Here is a 14993-nt window from a genome sequence, read left to right on the forward strand (position 1 = left end):
CTGGGTGCTTTGCAGGTGATGACATCAGGAGCTGGTAACATAATCTGTGCTACCACAATCCACCTATTCTGAAATATAACTCTTACCTGCAAAGCAGGATTATGGTGATTTTTTTAATTCAGAGAAATCGAAAACAACCGCAATATTTGGATAGAATTCGTTTCTCAGGCAACCAAAACCGCCATCTGTAGTTCGCCGGCTTACTGACGAATTGGCGACAATCTCGGAACATTGACCGAAAACTCCTGGGAACGAGGTTGGTCCCCGTTGACTAAACCGCTGACAGACATTGCAAACGACATTAGGCTCGAGGTTTCCAAGATGGCGGGGATTCGCTGTGAGACGATTCAGTAAGAGAACATGCCACCGTGATGTTGTTTAAATATCAGTTTCTACTCATTCATGGAATTTCACAGTTGTTATTATCCAGATGTACGTGGTTTTTTGACAAGTAAGCTCCTAACCTTTATCGATAGCTGTTTCTCCTCTCCAAATAGTTATTTAGTAGAAAAAAATTCAATTTGATGGGATACAGGTTTCAGTCGCACAAAAAAATAAACCTTTTGAAACAAACTCTTGTGGAAAATACAATTATCATTCTCATTTGATTACCTGTCCTCGGCTGGTAGGTCTTTCGGTCAGTTATTTAATCATTCAGTGATTGATTGTATGCGGTTTTTACATTTATCAATTTTTTTCAACTAGACCTTGTGTTCTTGTTTCTAGTGGAGACCCAAACTTTTTGCAACTTTCTAAATCCCGTAAATTTTTTACCAATACTGGAAAAGTTGTTGAGATATCAAATGGTTCCATGGAGGCATTCAAAGACTTGCTCAGAAAAGACAAGATTACTTTTGTACTATTTTATGCACCCTGGTGTAGTCAGTCATGGATTGCAGCCAAAGAGTTCAATAATACTGCTGAAGTACTTTATAGAGAGGTAAGCTGTCTGTTCAGGAAGTATTTATTTGCCAACAAGCCGATCCCATCTATAAGTCAAGACCCAAAACTTTTAGCTTTGAGAAACTGTTGGATTCTAGTGAAAAGTAAACCATAAACATGCAGCTATGAATGGAGACCAAAACTTTTATTGAAATATTGTGAAGCCCTCCACGCACATTGTAAAGTGAGATGATTAAACATAACCATAAATCATAATCAAACAAAAATTAGCATCTTCCCTCTCGGGAAACACTCGCATGCAACTGTAAAGAAGTTTCTGAATAAACATATCAATTAAATCACATGTACATGTTGTTGTTTTTTTTAATTGAAAACAACAGCAAAGAGAAAATTTGAATTTAATGTGATCTAATTTTACTTGTTAGGAGTAAATAAATATGACCATTTGTGCAACAGTTCATCAAACATTGAGGCATCATTAATAGTCACACAAATATACATTTAATTTACTGTATTCTTTCAGCAGAAGCTCTCCAGTCAAGTTGAAATTTGACTAGTTCTCAATTTACTTTACTTTGGAAAAATTGTTCGGCTCATAGGCAATTAATTACACTAGCCTTCACTGGACACCAACCTTCAGTTGAGACATACAGAACAATTTGTATGTTTCATAGAGGTACTTTTGTACTTAGGTTGAAGTAAGTAACAATTTATTTAAAAAACACCCTTGCCTTGTCAACTAAGTCAATTTCTACAAGGGGGATATGAGTAATATTAGATACTCAATTTAAAATCTAAACAACTACATTTTTAAGAAGTATGTTGAAATGTTAAAATAACTAGTCATAAAATAATCTACTCAACAATATTCCTACTCTATGATTTAGCTATCTCAGATAATGAGAAGATATGAGAGTTAATTTGGATTTTAAATGATGATGGATATTCACTAAATGGATTGTCTTCAGAAATGAATTCCATAGTTTAGTACCACTTTAAGAAAATATTTTTTTTATTTGTGCTTTTTTATTATTGTACTGATTGAACAACATTATTATAAAGTTTCAAGCTAGCAAAAAGAGCAGAAAGCTCTTCTTGTAATTGTACAACCTTTTTCAATGGTGAATTGACACAAATGTTATTGAGAAATTTATGTAAGATCAAGAAGACCTATAAGCCAGGGCATATGGAGAAAGCAACTTTTAAAAGTTCTTTCAGAAATGAATTGTTCTAACTCTTATATTGCATTATTGATTGACTTCTAAACATTGTCTTATGCAGCAATTCATTCATCTCCAAACTTCTTTAATTGGCCTCTAGTAGCTTTTTTAGAAGTCTCTTTACTAATGTCTAGGTCTCTCTCTTTTCCATTTCTTTCCTAAGGTCCTCATTATTTTTTATGGGAATTAAAAAGCAGTTTTGTATTGGATACATTGTTCTTCGTAAACCTTTTTACTCAATTAAGATATTAAATTTCTTTGGTGCTAAAGACTTATCTAAGAAATTTGTTTAAATTAACCTAATTAGCACTTTTATATTTGGGTATGGCAATATTTAATCATGAAATTGAAATATTTTTTGTAGTAAGAGTAAAATTAGCTACATGTAAAAAACACAGAGAAGTCCTTTGGTGTAAACCACAGGGCCTAAAAAGTGCCAGTAGTAACTATCATTTATCTACAGGTATCCTTCATCGCCATTAATTGCTGGTCAGGCACTTGTTCTCTACATCATAAACTGGATTTGTATCCAAAATTAGTAGCAATCCACTCACACTTTGATGGAGTGGAGTACAAAGGAGTACACAAAACATTCAGAATGGTGAGTAATACTCAATAATGTGATTATGCTTTAAGTGCCACTCCTGATCAGTGATCAGGTGACATTAGTTTGTGTTACCATTACTTTGTAACATAAATTTAATTCCTGTTGCAGTCTCGCAAAGGCTTAATTTACTGAAACAAGTCTAACAAGGAAATCTTCTTCAGAAATAGCTAATCCAATGACCTTTTTAAAAGAATGTTTTTGATTTAGTGATCACTTTAGGAATTAAAGAAAACATAGGCATTAATTCTCTATTATGCATTAGTTATTTTTAATTTCCAAGAATTACCAGAAGAAGATACAGACTTTTTCTGATGCAAAGTGGGTCTTGCCAGGGCAATTTATTCACAAATTGCACCATTTTATGCTTCAAATCCCATCTTTTTCCCTGCCAATGAGAAAACTTAACTACAACACTACAACCAGTCAAATGTCAAGGCTTGTTTTAGGAAATCAATCAAATTGCAAGGAAATGAGAGGCAACTTTTGAAACTTTTAACAAACCAGCTCAATATACTGGATCAATAAAATACTTACACATACTAAAATAAACTTGTATTAAGTAACTGTATTTTGCTATTTCAAAATTCATGTGATGAAGTGGTAACTGAACTGAGTGGAGTGCAATTTTGGTCAGAGATCATACAAGTGATTTGAAATCATGTGCATGATTTCAGACCTAATAATACACATGCAAAAATTTCAGCACACTCATTGGTTGAGAGCATGTCAATTAATCCTAACCAGTGCAGAAAGTTGAAATTGAGTGCAGAAAGGTGAAATTGAATTGATTGACAGTCGTGAAAGTGCAATTAATCAAAATGGAGGACAACAGAAGTGAGGAGAAAAGAACCTTTCAATTCAGAGTTTAAGGGAGAATGCTAAGTACAAAAACACCCAACAAAGGAAAAACAACTGGTTTAAAGTCTGGCTTCCAAACAAGGATATGGAAGAATGGACCAGAGCCCCTGAATATAATTTTCAAAGAGTTTACATAACAGTTCATACAAAAGAGGAGAAGATTACAAGCGTAATAGTTTTCATGTGGTTATTGCTATTGACCAATATCTATCAGCCCTACAGGTTTGTGCAATTTGGTGAGCCTTTTAAAAATTTACTTGTGCAGATTTATCCCAAATTGCACTCAAAATCATATGATTACCTATACAAATTGTTCTCTACTCAGTTTAATAATTAAATCTGATATAATTACAAATTGTCTGGTATGCTTGAGACTTTTTATTTGATCTTTAGGCTGGAAACTGAAAAGGCCCAAATGAGAGAGGGTCACAAAGTAGGAAATTGAGTATGACATCATGCTCAGTTTTACCCTTACTCAACTCAGTGGCCATTAGGCTTGGAATATTGTTCAATTTTTGTATTCATCCCTTAAACTGGATTGTGGAAAAGCATAAATTGTGTTTATTTGAATTGTGTAGCTAGCTGAATGATGCCTTTTGGCTGGAAAATACTAGGAATCTGGCTGCCAATTTTTCAAACAAAACAATCTGTACATTTGCTTAGTGGTGTTCTGATATCCATGCGATACCATCCCTTAATAATTTGATTAATTGAAACATCTTTATTACAGGTTGCATTTCTTCAATCTGTGATCAGACCATTTATGTACATAGGTACCAAAGCAGAACTTACTTTGGCAAAGAAGAGACAGGTGATATATGAATAATAACTCAGCCTGCATGACTTGTGTAGAAAGGAGTATTGGAAAGGGGAAAGTTAAAATTTGTACAGGAGTGGGGAGTGAATACCATCAGAATCATTCAAACCATCTTTTTTCAAAGAACTTTATCTTCAGTGTTTGGCCAGGAGTGTTTTTCTTGAGGTAGCAATCAGTTTGCTGACCAGGGGAAAAGCAATGAAGATATGAAATTAAATGTTGCTGTAATGTTCAAACACCCCCAAAGAGAACATTTCTGAGTGCTCGCTGTGTGGGTTGACAAAAGACCTCATAAGGGTCTAAAGCCCCCCTCCCCACTTCCCTTTCATTGAAGTCTCTTAGTTTTAGTTCTTAGTTTGGGTATAGTGAGCCAGTTTTATTAAATGCATTGAGTTCTTTGATTCTGAAACACTTTTGTATAACTAACAAATAACTATTTCTATCAAGGAGCTTGTCATAGCTTATTTCAACCAGACTGCACTAGACAGTGCACGATACAGTACATTCTTCAGTTTGACATTGCAGTTTGTTGCAAAAGGTGTGTTTGGATAGACTGATGTTACTTCTGTATCAATCTTTTGGTAGGAAGCTGTGTAATATATACTGTTAAGTAGCTTCAGCCAAGTCATCTGCCATTTCAAATTGCTCTCATAGCCTATAGAATAAGTCCAGTGTTATTAATAATATTGTGAAAATTATGTAGATTACCGGATCAATTTTGTTTACTGTGTACTTTTGCTACATCACCCTCTAAAGTTTTGTCACTCTGTTTTAAATAGCCAGCCTCCATTAATAAGTGGTCATCAAAGCACTTACCTTTGTAAAATGTTTGATTGTAGCCAATTTTTCATAGAGTAGTATTATCACACACAACCTCTCTGATATTGGTAATAGAATGAGAAGTTATTATTTAAATACAGTATTTTTACTTGTTTTTCACTCATCTGATACGTAACTGCAGTGTAACTGGCTTGCTGCTTAAGCTTTTACATGGCAACAATACAGGGGAAAACCTTCATATAGGAAAAATGGTCACCTAAGATGTTATGTTGTTGTAATTTCTAGAGTCCAAGCCTTTGTTCCTTGTTTTGACAAATGGCAAGCTTGCTTCTGATGCAGAAGCTGATAACAGTGGAGTGTCTTACCATTGTCTTAACAAGGCTGTTATAGTAAGTTTGATACATAACTAAGTAAGATATGGGGAGTTCTCAAGTCAACTTTAATAAGGTTGAATATACTGTTTAGGTGGTTATTTTTTTGTTGTTGTTATTTCCCTTTTCCCACATAATGACATTGTTTTATGGAGCTTGGTTATGGTGTAGGAGGACATTGCAAGATAATGAGATAGTAATTTACACTAAGTCTAGACTTGCACAAGGGAAATGGTAGCATTTAAAATGGAAGAAAGAAAAAAGGAAGAAGAAGGAAAAAAACCATCAAAAACAATAAAGTACAACTGAAAAGGAACATGTCTAAATTTAATTGTTGTGAAATTGACTCATTGTGTTGGCAAAGTATGATTTATTTTATCACACAACAGCTTTCCAATTGTTAAAGAACATTTTTAAAAATCCTAAACATTTTTTGTTAGCTCTTAAAATTATCAAAGTAAGGAAACATTAGTTTCAAAGGTATGTGAAATTGAACTGTTTCTAATTTTTTTCTCATGTCACACTATTCTTTACCAATATCAGAAATATCCATCAAATTACAACTTCTCACATGAGAACCTCACCAACTGGATTAATGCAAACAGATGTGAGGTAAGAAGAACATGCATCCTGAATCCCTACAATCTCAAACTACAAGGTACCCTTTTCCAAGTGTTCAGTTAGTAACACAAAGCACAATATTAAATGGTGTGATAATAGTGGAGGAGGAGAAGATCAGGGCAGGTTGGGTTGGGCCGGGTCAAGAAACCAAACCTCCCTTGCATTGTCAATCTGCCACTACTATCACACCAATTAACATATCACTCTGTTTTACTGCCTGGATGCCAGGAACAGGCTAATGATCAAAATGACAGAATGTTGATGGGCTAATGAAACAAGAACCACATTTTTAGCAAATACAGCTATTGAGTGGTACTTCTGTAACACTATTTGCATTTGTTGCATATAAGATTCTTCAAACATCAGAAGAAAGGCGAATGCAAATGAAGATTGTTTTTGCCCCTCCTTTTTTGGTTAGGGTTCTGAAAATGATTCATAATCCCACCAGTGAAAGTCTCTCTACCAACCTAAAGAGATAGTTTTTCAATATACTCAGTCTGCAGGAGTAATATGGAGCCTTTTCCTGTGAGAAAAGTTTTTCATAATGCTACAAAAAATTTCAGAAATTTCTTCACTTTGCTCTCTTTTCCTCCACAGCTTGTGGTTCAACTTACCCCTACTACAGCTTCAAAAAAGAGTCTTATGCATCATCTCAGTAAAGGATCGGCTCTTATTCTATTTATACCAATGAAACTTAACATGAACACAAGTAATGTGCATCTACTACACACAGTAGGTTATTTTTATTTATCCCCTATGAACTGGCACTGTTTTGCCAAAGAAGCTTAACAATGAATAACCCACCAGGCTCTTGCAGCCCACAGTACTAGTCACTTTCAGCGACTGACTTTGGATCACTAATTAAGAATACACTCCATTCAATAGATCTCAATAATATACCAGCACCATTTTAGCAACTTATAAATGACGGGTACACAACAAACAAACCTAACAGAACAAACTTACATTACTAATGGATTGACACAGTAATCACGATGGACTTAACGTTTCATTGATAATTTTGTTTTATCAACTGAGTTGCTAATGTGACTTTGCCATCATTGGGGGGGGGGGGGGTATTTTAAGCAGAGGTTTTGAGTGTTAGCCCATTGTCAGAGCTAATAGAGGTATTGTGGGTTGTGTATGGTTATATATCAAAAGATGGAGCTACACTATTGGGACATGTACTATGAACTATGAACTAATTTTAAAATGGTGTAGCCATGGGTACCAAAATGGGACCCACCTACACCATTCTTTTTGCCTTTTATAAAATTTGTGTGCTAGAAGGGAAATTTTGTTTGTGCTTATGGTTTTGGTGATTGTATTTTTTTTAATTACAGTATAGTCATGCAGCAAGTCAGTATTATAACGGCTCATGTGACTTTGTTGCATGTAACTCAAATAGCTCTTCTGAACAATCTGAAGAAGCCATTGGAATATACAGAACTGCAGAAGAATCAATACAGTTAAATGTGGACCAACTAACTGCAAGAAATGCACACCATAGAGGGCCATTCACTGCTAACAGTATAGGCCAAGGAAAATTCAATGTTGTCAGAACACCACATCAGCGGCTATATTGGAATTGCCAGTCATTTAAAGTTAAAAAACCGGGTCACCCCATACAAAGCAAGAGCTTTAGTATCTGTAATTTATGCCATACATGTCTTGAGCATGGCCTTTGTTTAGAAAGGAGCATCTTCAGACCACCATTTTCTGTTAAAGATCATACTCTGTCATCATTGCCCTCTTTGGTTATGGCTGCACCTCTTTTAGGCACCACTACTTTGTACATTTTGTTACAAGCATCTGCTGCACTCCCAAGATGGGAGAAACTACTGAAGATGTGTCATACCTTAGACAAAGCGAGTTTCCACAGCAAGCGTTACAAACACGAATAGATAATAGTGTGAGTGGTATTGTTGAGGAGTTAGTGAATTCTGTAACCCCAAAATCGAAAAGATCTTCTACAAAAGGTGTTTATCATCAGTTGATTAAACAGGATAGCTCATTAACTGATATTCATGGGGAAATGGGAAGAAATGTCTTCCCACTGTCTTCATTTATGGAAAGGAGCTTTGATTCCTTTCATGACAACTGTGGACCAACAGACCCAATAAGCAAGTTTGCTGGGGCAGGATGCACTAGCAACCGATCAGTAAATTTTTTTCTTGTGGATTCCATTGAGCACTGGACAGTTGCTGAAAGACTTGGTGTTAGCTGGACTTCTGAGGAAAAGATTGCTTTAGTTATTGCTGATTTCAAGGTAATACAAATTCTTAAATGGTGGCTTTGTTCCTTGTTTCCTCCAACTCCAGACAGTGAGCACCCCTATCATGATGTGCCGAAGCAAATCTTCATTTTTATGATACTCTTGAATTGTTAATTCAGCCAATTTGCTGATTATCAGCCAGAAGTGGATAACAATGAATATACGACAATAAACTCCTGTGATAGATTTTTGGTGGTTAATGTTTAAAAGGATAGCCCTTCTCCAGAACACTTTTCTTGAGCAAAGGGCTGATGCATGAAACTAAAGCTTTTGAAAAAAATTGGTATGGTTATCTAGTAAGCTGTTATCAATTTCTGATGGATAATCAGTTTAGTTCTTTAACTGTCTGCTTAAGCAGCTCAATAGTTCTTTTAGAAACTGATAACTTTGCACAAACTAGCAGTTTGCAGCATTCAGTTACAGCTTAAGAGTACATTGTCTACTTCTGGTTATTTGATCCTTTTTACCACCTAATTGGTCCAATTATCAAAGGACTTTGACTGTTAGATTCCTAAATTCTGAAGCAATTAAAGGTAGCCTTTGGCTCTGCTCTGGTGTGTTTTGTTGTCCAAATTTTTTTTGCATTAACCACAATTGTGTTTAAACTTGTTACCTCTTTTAGAGCAATGTTCAGTTTGTCCTGGATAAGAACTTGGAAATCACGAATTCCTCAATTGGTAAATACAATTCGTTTCAATAGCTTTTTACACTGTAAAATTATTTTTATATCTGTAGCAAATTCTACATTCTGAAATATCGTTAGAGGACTGTTTGTCTATTGCCCATATTGTTTAACTTTTCTGTGGGAAGTGTAACTGATTCTAGTATTGCACAAGAAGGTTGCAGCTGTGCCTGTATTACCAGCAAGAAGCCCTAACAGTGGCTGGATCGGCTGCCTCTTGATGATTGTGTTAGCACATTGACTCTTAACTGCTTGATTCCGGGAAGGCTCAGAGGAATTAAAGATTGTAGTGTCACCTGTAAATTTTTGAGATTTATTTCTGCATTTCAAGTGAGGATGAACTAGGTTTACCTCAGTCAGGTGTAGTTTGTTTCAATATTTGTGTATTTGTTTCAGTTGCCCATTGTTTGCCAGGGGAAAAAAGCAGTTAGTATAACCTTACAATACAATATAATACAATAGTTTATTGACACTACCCTGGTAGGGCTTTTCAGTGACAATGAGAGACAACTACCGTAAACTAATTAAGGTGAAAGAAGAGGTTTACAATTCAATTAAATTGAAGGGAAACAACCTTCGACAGTAAAACCCCGTTATTGAGCTCTGTGTTTCCCTCACTGCACTTTGCAAATGACTAATGTGAACCATTTAGAAAATCACACAAATACTTCTCTTTGCAGTTGAGTTTATCATGGCCTATATGGCGGGAAATCTAACAAGACATTTAAGATCTGCTAGTGTTACCTCTCGTAGCTGTCCACAATCACAAGCCTGCGTAGTTGAGGTTGTGGCATCAAATTTTGATGAAGTGGTGTTGGATGAAACCAAGGTTAGTTGAGTATAAGGAAAACTAATGTTCATCTAAGTTGAATGAAAGATTTGTCAAGATGTGACAAAGCTATTTTTAATGAAATGAAGGTGAAGATCCATCGCCTTTTAAGAATTACTGATTGTACACAATTGAATGCTGTTAACAGAAATATTTAACTTTTTATGGACTTCTAAAGAGTTGTATCCCCTCTAATGTTCCTTTGTTCCTCTACTCATGATACACTTAGTCAAAAGAAGTTTTAATGACCCCTTTCTTCATGAGTGAACCAAACCAAAATTTTCACTGAAATAAATTTCATTTGACTTGTGGATGACCCATGGTAAATGAAAATGCCAATTTCTGGACCGGTTTATTCATTTATTTTTTTTTTTTTTTTTTTTTTTTGAATCTCAAATTGCAACAGGTGTCATAATTTCACATTTACTCTTCTCACAATGATGATGTTAAAAATTGTATAGTTTCTGAATCATCCTTCTTTCAAACGTATGTGGCAGGACGTTTTTTTATTATACTATTCTCCATGGTGTGGTTATTGTCAAGCACTGGGGCCAGTTTTACTGACTGTGGCAAGATTTTTCAAGAAGCTAACAGGTGTTACCATTGCAAGGTATAGTTTTGTGCCACAATCACATAAAGGTCTCCCATCTATTAAGTGATTTTATATGAGCCTCTCTATGAGTTTGGTTTGTTTTGTGGCGGCCATGTTGGAAACAATTTCGTTAGCGAAGTCTGAAACTAGTTGTGCGAGGGTCTGGGACTGTTGGAAAATTTTAAAGATAATGGAAGTCCAATCACTTGCCGAGAATGATGAACAAGGATTTTCACCCCCCAGTTTCAGGCTCAGTTCGTTTCAGATTACTTGCGTGTAATTGTTTTCTAAGGTTTATCTCTGATTTATTTTAAAATAAGTACTAGATGTGAGAACATCCAATTATAAGATAAGCTCAGGTTTGGAAGCCATTGAAATATTCCATGTGTATGAACAAAACCACTAATTAGGCGAGAGGGGGAGTTTTTTAATCCTTGCATGTTTCGTGCGGAAAGGTTCAAATTGATTATAATGCAAGTAGGTTAGAATAAAGGAATTAAAAGCGTTATCTTTTCTATGCAACACACTTCAGTTTTAAAATTATTTAAAGGTAAAGATACTGAATGTTATAATTTTTTTATACTACATCGATACTTGATTATTGTAAATAGGTGTACATTGTGTATTGCACTTACCGTTATTATATTTATTTCTCTTTTTATCTGATACCATGTCATTTCCTTACACGTTTTTAGTCTTTGTTTTGAAAAAACTCAGTTCAACTTAAGAAATTCATAAGTGTGTTGTGTACTCATAGAAGTTGTTTCGATGTCTGTCTTTCAGGATTAATGCAGACCAAAATGATCTACCGTGGAAATTCCATGTAAATCACTACCCCTCTTTCCTTTTCTTCCCAGCTCACAGGTATACCAAATTTTCCTTGATATGCCGCCAATATCAATATACATCCAAATTGATAGAAGATACATATAACTAAGACGCGCAAGCATACGAATTTAATACTAGAACTAACAGCATCTCTTGAAGAATTTGTTATTGTAACTAAAAGATTGGTTTTAATGGCAGTCAAAAACTTCTTGTAAGCAAACTAGATTACAGCAAATTAGCCTCTAGTAAACTTGACTGATGAAGTTCCAGTCTAAGAAAAATCCTAGCTTTGGAGTATACAGTGTACCTCTTTGTCATTGGTACGTAATTCACTGGCCCTTTTGTATGGAGCCTGGGTTCCCAAATGGTTAACTTAAATTTCATCCTTTTTATTTGTATTCTCCTCGCCCTCAATACTTGAACCACACTATTCTCGTCTGCTGCGTATCTCTTCTTTATTTAAGTCTGTGACAAAATAGCCACTGAAAATGGACTTCTTTTCTCGCATTTTTTCCATCCTGCACCTCATTACTTTTCACGCTAAACCGTATGGCTATTGCCATTTCTGTTTTTTTTTTCCTCAATAGGAAAGACTTGTCCATTCGTTTCCCAGACTCATTGGAACGAACGTCAGCAAATATAATTAATTTTATATTGAATCATGGATTAAAGGAGAGAAGTGGAGCTGAGAAAGCATGTTTCTCTGAAAAAGTAAGAAGTGAAATCAGAGAACTTGAAAAATCACTTTGCCAAGTAGAGAAGGATAAACAATTACTCGAAATCAGACTTGGGGAAGCACTTCGAACAAGAGAACTTAGAGGCAATGCACAAGACAGAGTCGCTACGCACCTGGAACAAGAGTATCAGGGAATGGAAGAAAAGGTCCATAAACTGGTGAAAGGAAGCAAAAAAGTTTTATATGATCTTTGGGCCGCTGAAACTAAACTGAATGAAAAAGGAAAGCAATTAAGTGGACTGTCATTTGACAAAAGGCATTATGAGGCAGAGAATGAGAAGTTGTCTGAAAAAAATAACAAGGAGAACGTTGCGCTACTTGAACAAAGTAAAGTGTTAGGAGAGCTTCAGAAATCTTTAACAGCACTGAGAAGAAGAGCAACATACCTAGAAATTTCTAACAACATTCTTCGAAATAAATTTAGAAAGTCGTTCTCAGAAGCTCACTACCCAAATTATTAGAAGCTGAAATCATGAGAGGGGTGATCGACTTTGAGTGACTTAAAAAAATGAGAATGCTTAGTCACATAGTTTTAAGTCCATCAATGTCATGTTTACATTTACGTACATCAATATCATGTTTACATGCTGAAGCTGAGCCACAAGTTTTCAAAAAAGTTTGTGCATTTTTCAGAGTAGAGAGTGAAATGCCCTGGTTGGCGCCATATTTTGATAACCCAGTGGTTCTATTTTGAATTTATTTATGTAATGCTGATATGATTATTTTGGCATAACCCTGTTACACCAAGGGTATTAACATGGTAGAATTCCAAAATAGCTGATGGAGATGTCTGATGTTGTTTTGTTTTGGAAGAGTTTCAGGTTGCTTTCTTACTTTATTAGTGATCAGTTTGTTGCGACCCAGTACTAAAACTCCACTTTGCATAGTTTATTCACATGGGTATAAATTGTTTTGAAACCGTGAGAAGGGTGATCGACCTTGAGTGACTTAAAAAAAAGGAAAATGCTCAGTCACATAGTTTTCAGTCTTTCATGACGCGAAGAAGAGCTTAAATGAGCCATTATTTTATAGTTTACTCCTGATAAAGTAAAACTAAAACCCATGAGAGGTTTCCAGGCTGATATATTAAATTGACATGCCTGTGATAGGCTTGCGGGCATGTTAGGACTTATTAGCATCACTGTGGTCCCTTGAAAATGTTGCAGAACAATTGTCCATTTTCATGGTACGGCGGTCTGTATTCTTAAGTTCCTTAAATGTTTTTGCTTGCAATAATGGAACACAAGCCTTAGCTTTAATGTAGGAACCAAACCCCAGTAGGTGAAAGTAGGCGAAAAAAAAAACCCGAAACGTCAAACTAATGGAGGTTGAAATAATTCCGCATGTAAAAGATGAAGAACACAAGAAATACGTATATTTAAAAATATGTATTGTTCCCTCCTCCTTTTTCCACCTATCCGAGGAACTTAAAAATTTCACATTTTCAGGCTACGTTTCTTGATTTCAATTATTATTTGGCTGATTTTGCCTTGGCCCATTCTGGTCGGCACCCTTACCTCACTCAGGGCGTGAAATTATTTTTTTTCTGATAGCCACTTGTCTCCTAATTTTTCAAAATGGTGGCCAATGCAAAAAAGGTGGTCGCCATTTTTAAAGACAAACAAAACCTTTTTTTCACTTTTTGTCTGCGTTCTAGATAGACCCTCCAAAATTAAGTTCTACGAAGTGGACACTAGTATGGGTGATATGCGACATTCAAGCTCACCTAAATCCAAGATGGCGTCTAATTATAGATCGAGATGCATGTGCTGCGTTTTGGAAATTAAACAAACTTAACGAGGAAGTTTGCCGCGGATTTTTCTTTGCAAATCTTTTTAATTCACTACATCTCTAGGTATGGTCATGATGAAGCATTCTAGTCGTCAATTTGGCGACTACTTTTCAGGATTTGGTCGCCAAAGTGAAAAATTTAGTCGCATTGGCGCCTAAATCAGGCGCAATTTCAATTTCACGCCCTGTGTAGGAAAAGAGATCAGGATGCTTTTTCTGAACTGAACGTGCAACGGGTGACCCTAAAAGCTGGAACGGTGGAATGGTGGAATGGTGGAAAATGACCCCAAATCCTAAAACACGGAACGGTGGAAAATGACCCCAAATCCTAAAACACGGAACGGCGGAAAATGACCCCAAATCCTAAAACACGGAACGGTGGAAAATGACCCCAAATCCTAAAACACGGAACGGCGGAAAATGACCCCAAATCCTAAAACACGGAACGGTGGAAAATGACCCCAATTCCTAAAACACGGAACGGTGGAAAATGACCCCAAATCCTAAAACACGGAACGGGGGAAAATGACCTCAGATCCTAAAACATCGAACGGCGGAAAATGACCCCAAATCCTAAAACACGGACGGATGTCAGGGCATGTTGCACAAATTTTGTACAAAGACACCAAGCGCTTGGCTCATTTATCCCCACGACGATAACGTGTGACTAAAATTAAGTGTTATCAAGGTGGAACAGGAATTTGGTAAAAGAAAGTTAAAGCTTGACCTGTCCAGGTAAAGAGTCTTGTTAAAAAAGAAATCACACATGTCATCTTAAATGCATCCATTTGAAAACATTCTTCATCCTCATTGCTCATTGCTCATTGCTGTTTGTTACAGCCAATCCAGCAAAGTCCCAGATGTTATTTCCATAGACAGTTCTGAAGATGAGAATCAACTAGAAAAGTAATAGTATTTCAAATACCTCGGAGTTTGTGTTTTTATGTAAGCAATTGTAGCAAAAGTTTTCGCTTGAGTCGACCATTGTTTATGTTATAAGACGAAACCTGTGTGTACATGATTCGTAGACAGGTCCCGTTAATGTTAGTTATTGCTGAAATTATTTCCAGTTTTTTTAAATCA

At 35.8% G+C, this 14993-nt stretch overlaps 1 protein-coding gene across 1 annotated transcript; it reads left to right on the plus strand.

Annotated features, from left to right (window-relative positions):
- The first annotated feature begins 185 nt into the window (after window positions 1–185).
- On the plus strand, window positions 186–13895 carry LOC131798602 (thioredoxin domain-containing protein 11). The gene is given in 15 exon segments (XM_059116290.2): window positions 186–451; window positions 727–940; window positions 2587–2724; window positions 4319–4399; window positions 4853–4943; window positions 5471–5574; window positions 6100–6168; window positions 6775–6909; window positions 7521–7926; window positions 7929–8446; window positions 9075–9129; window positions 9815–9963; window positions 10461–10573; window positions 11339–11419; window positions 11971–13895. Coding segments are annotated over 15 exon segments (2844 nt in total). The 5' UTR covers window positions 186–371; the 3' UTR covers window positions 12581–13895.
- Window positions 13896–14993: the final 1098 nt, after the last annotated feature.

This window comes from Pocillopora verrucosa, chromosome 8, assembly GCF_036669915.1.
Source record: "Pocillopora verrucosa isolate sample1 chromosome 8, ASM3666991v2, whole genome shotgun sequence".
NCBI lineage: Eukaryota > Metazoa > Cnidaria > Anthozoa > Scleractinia > Pocilloporidae > Pocillopora > Pocillopora verrucosa.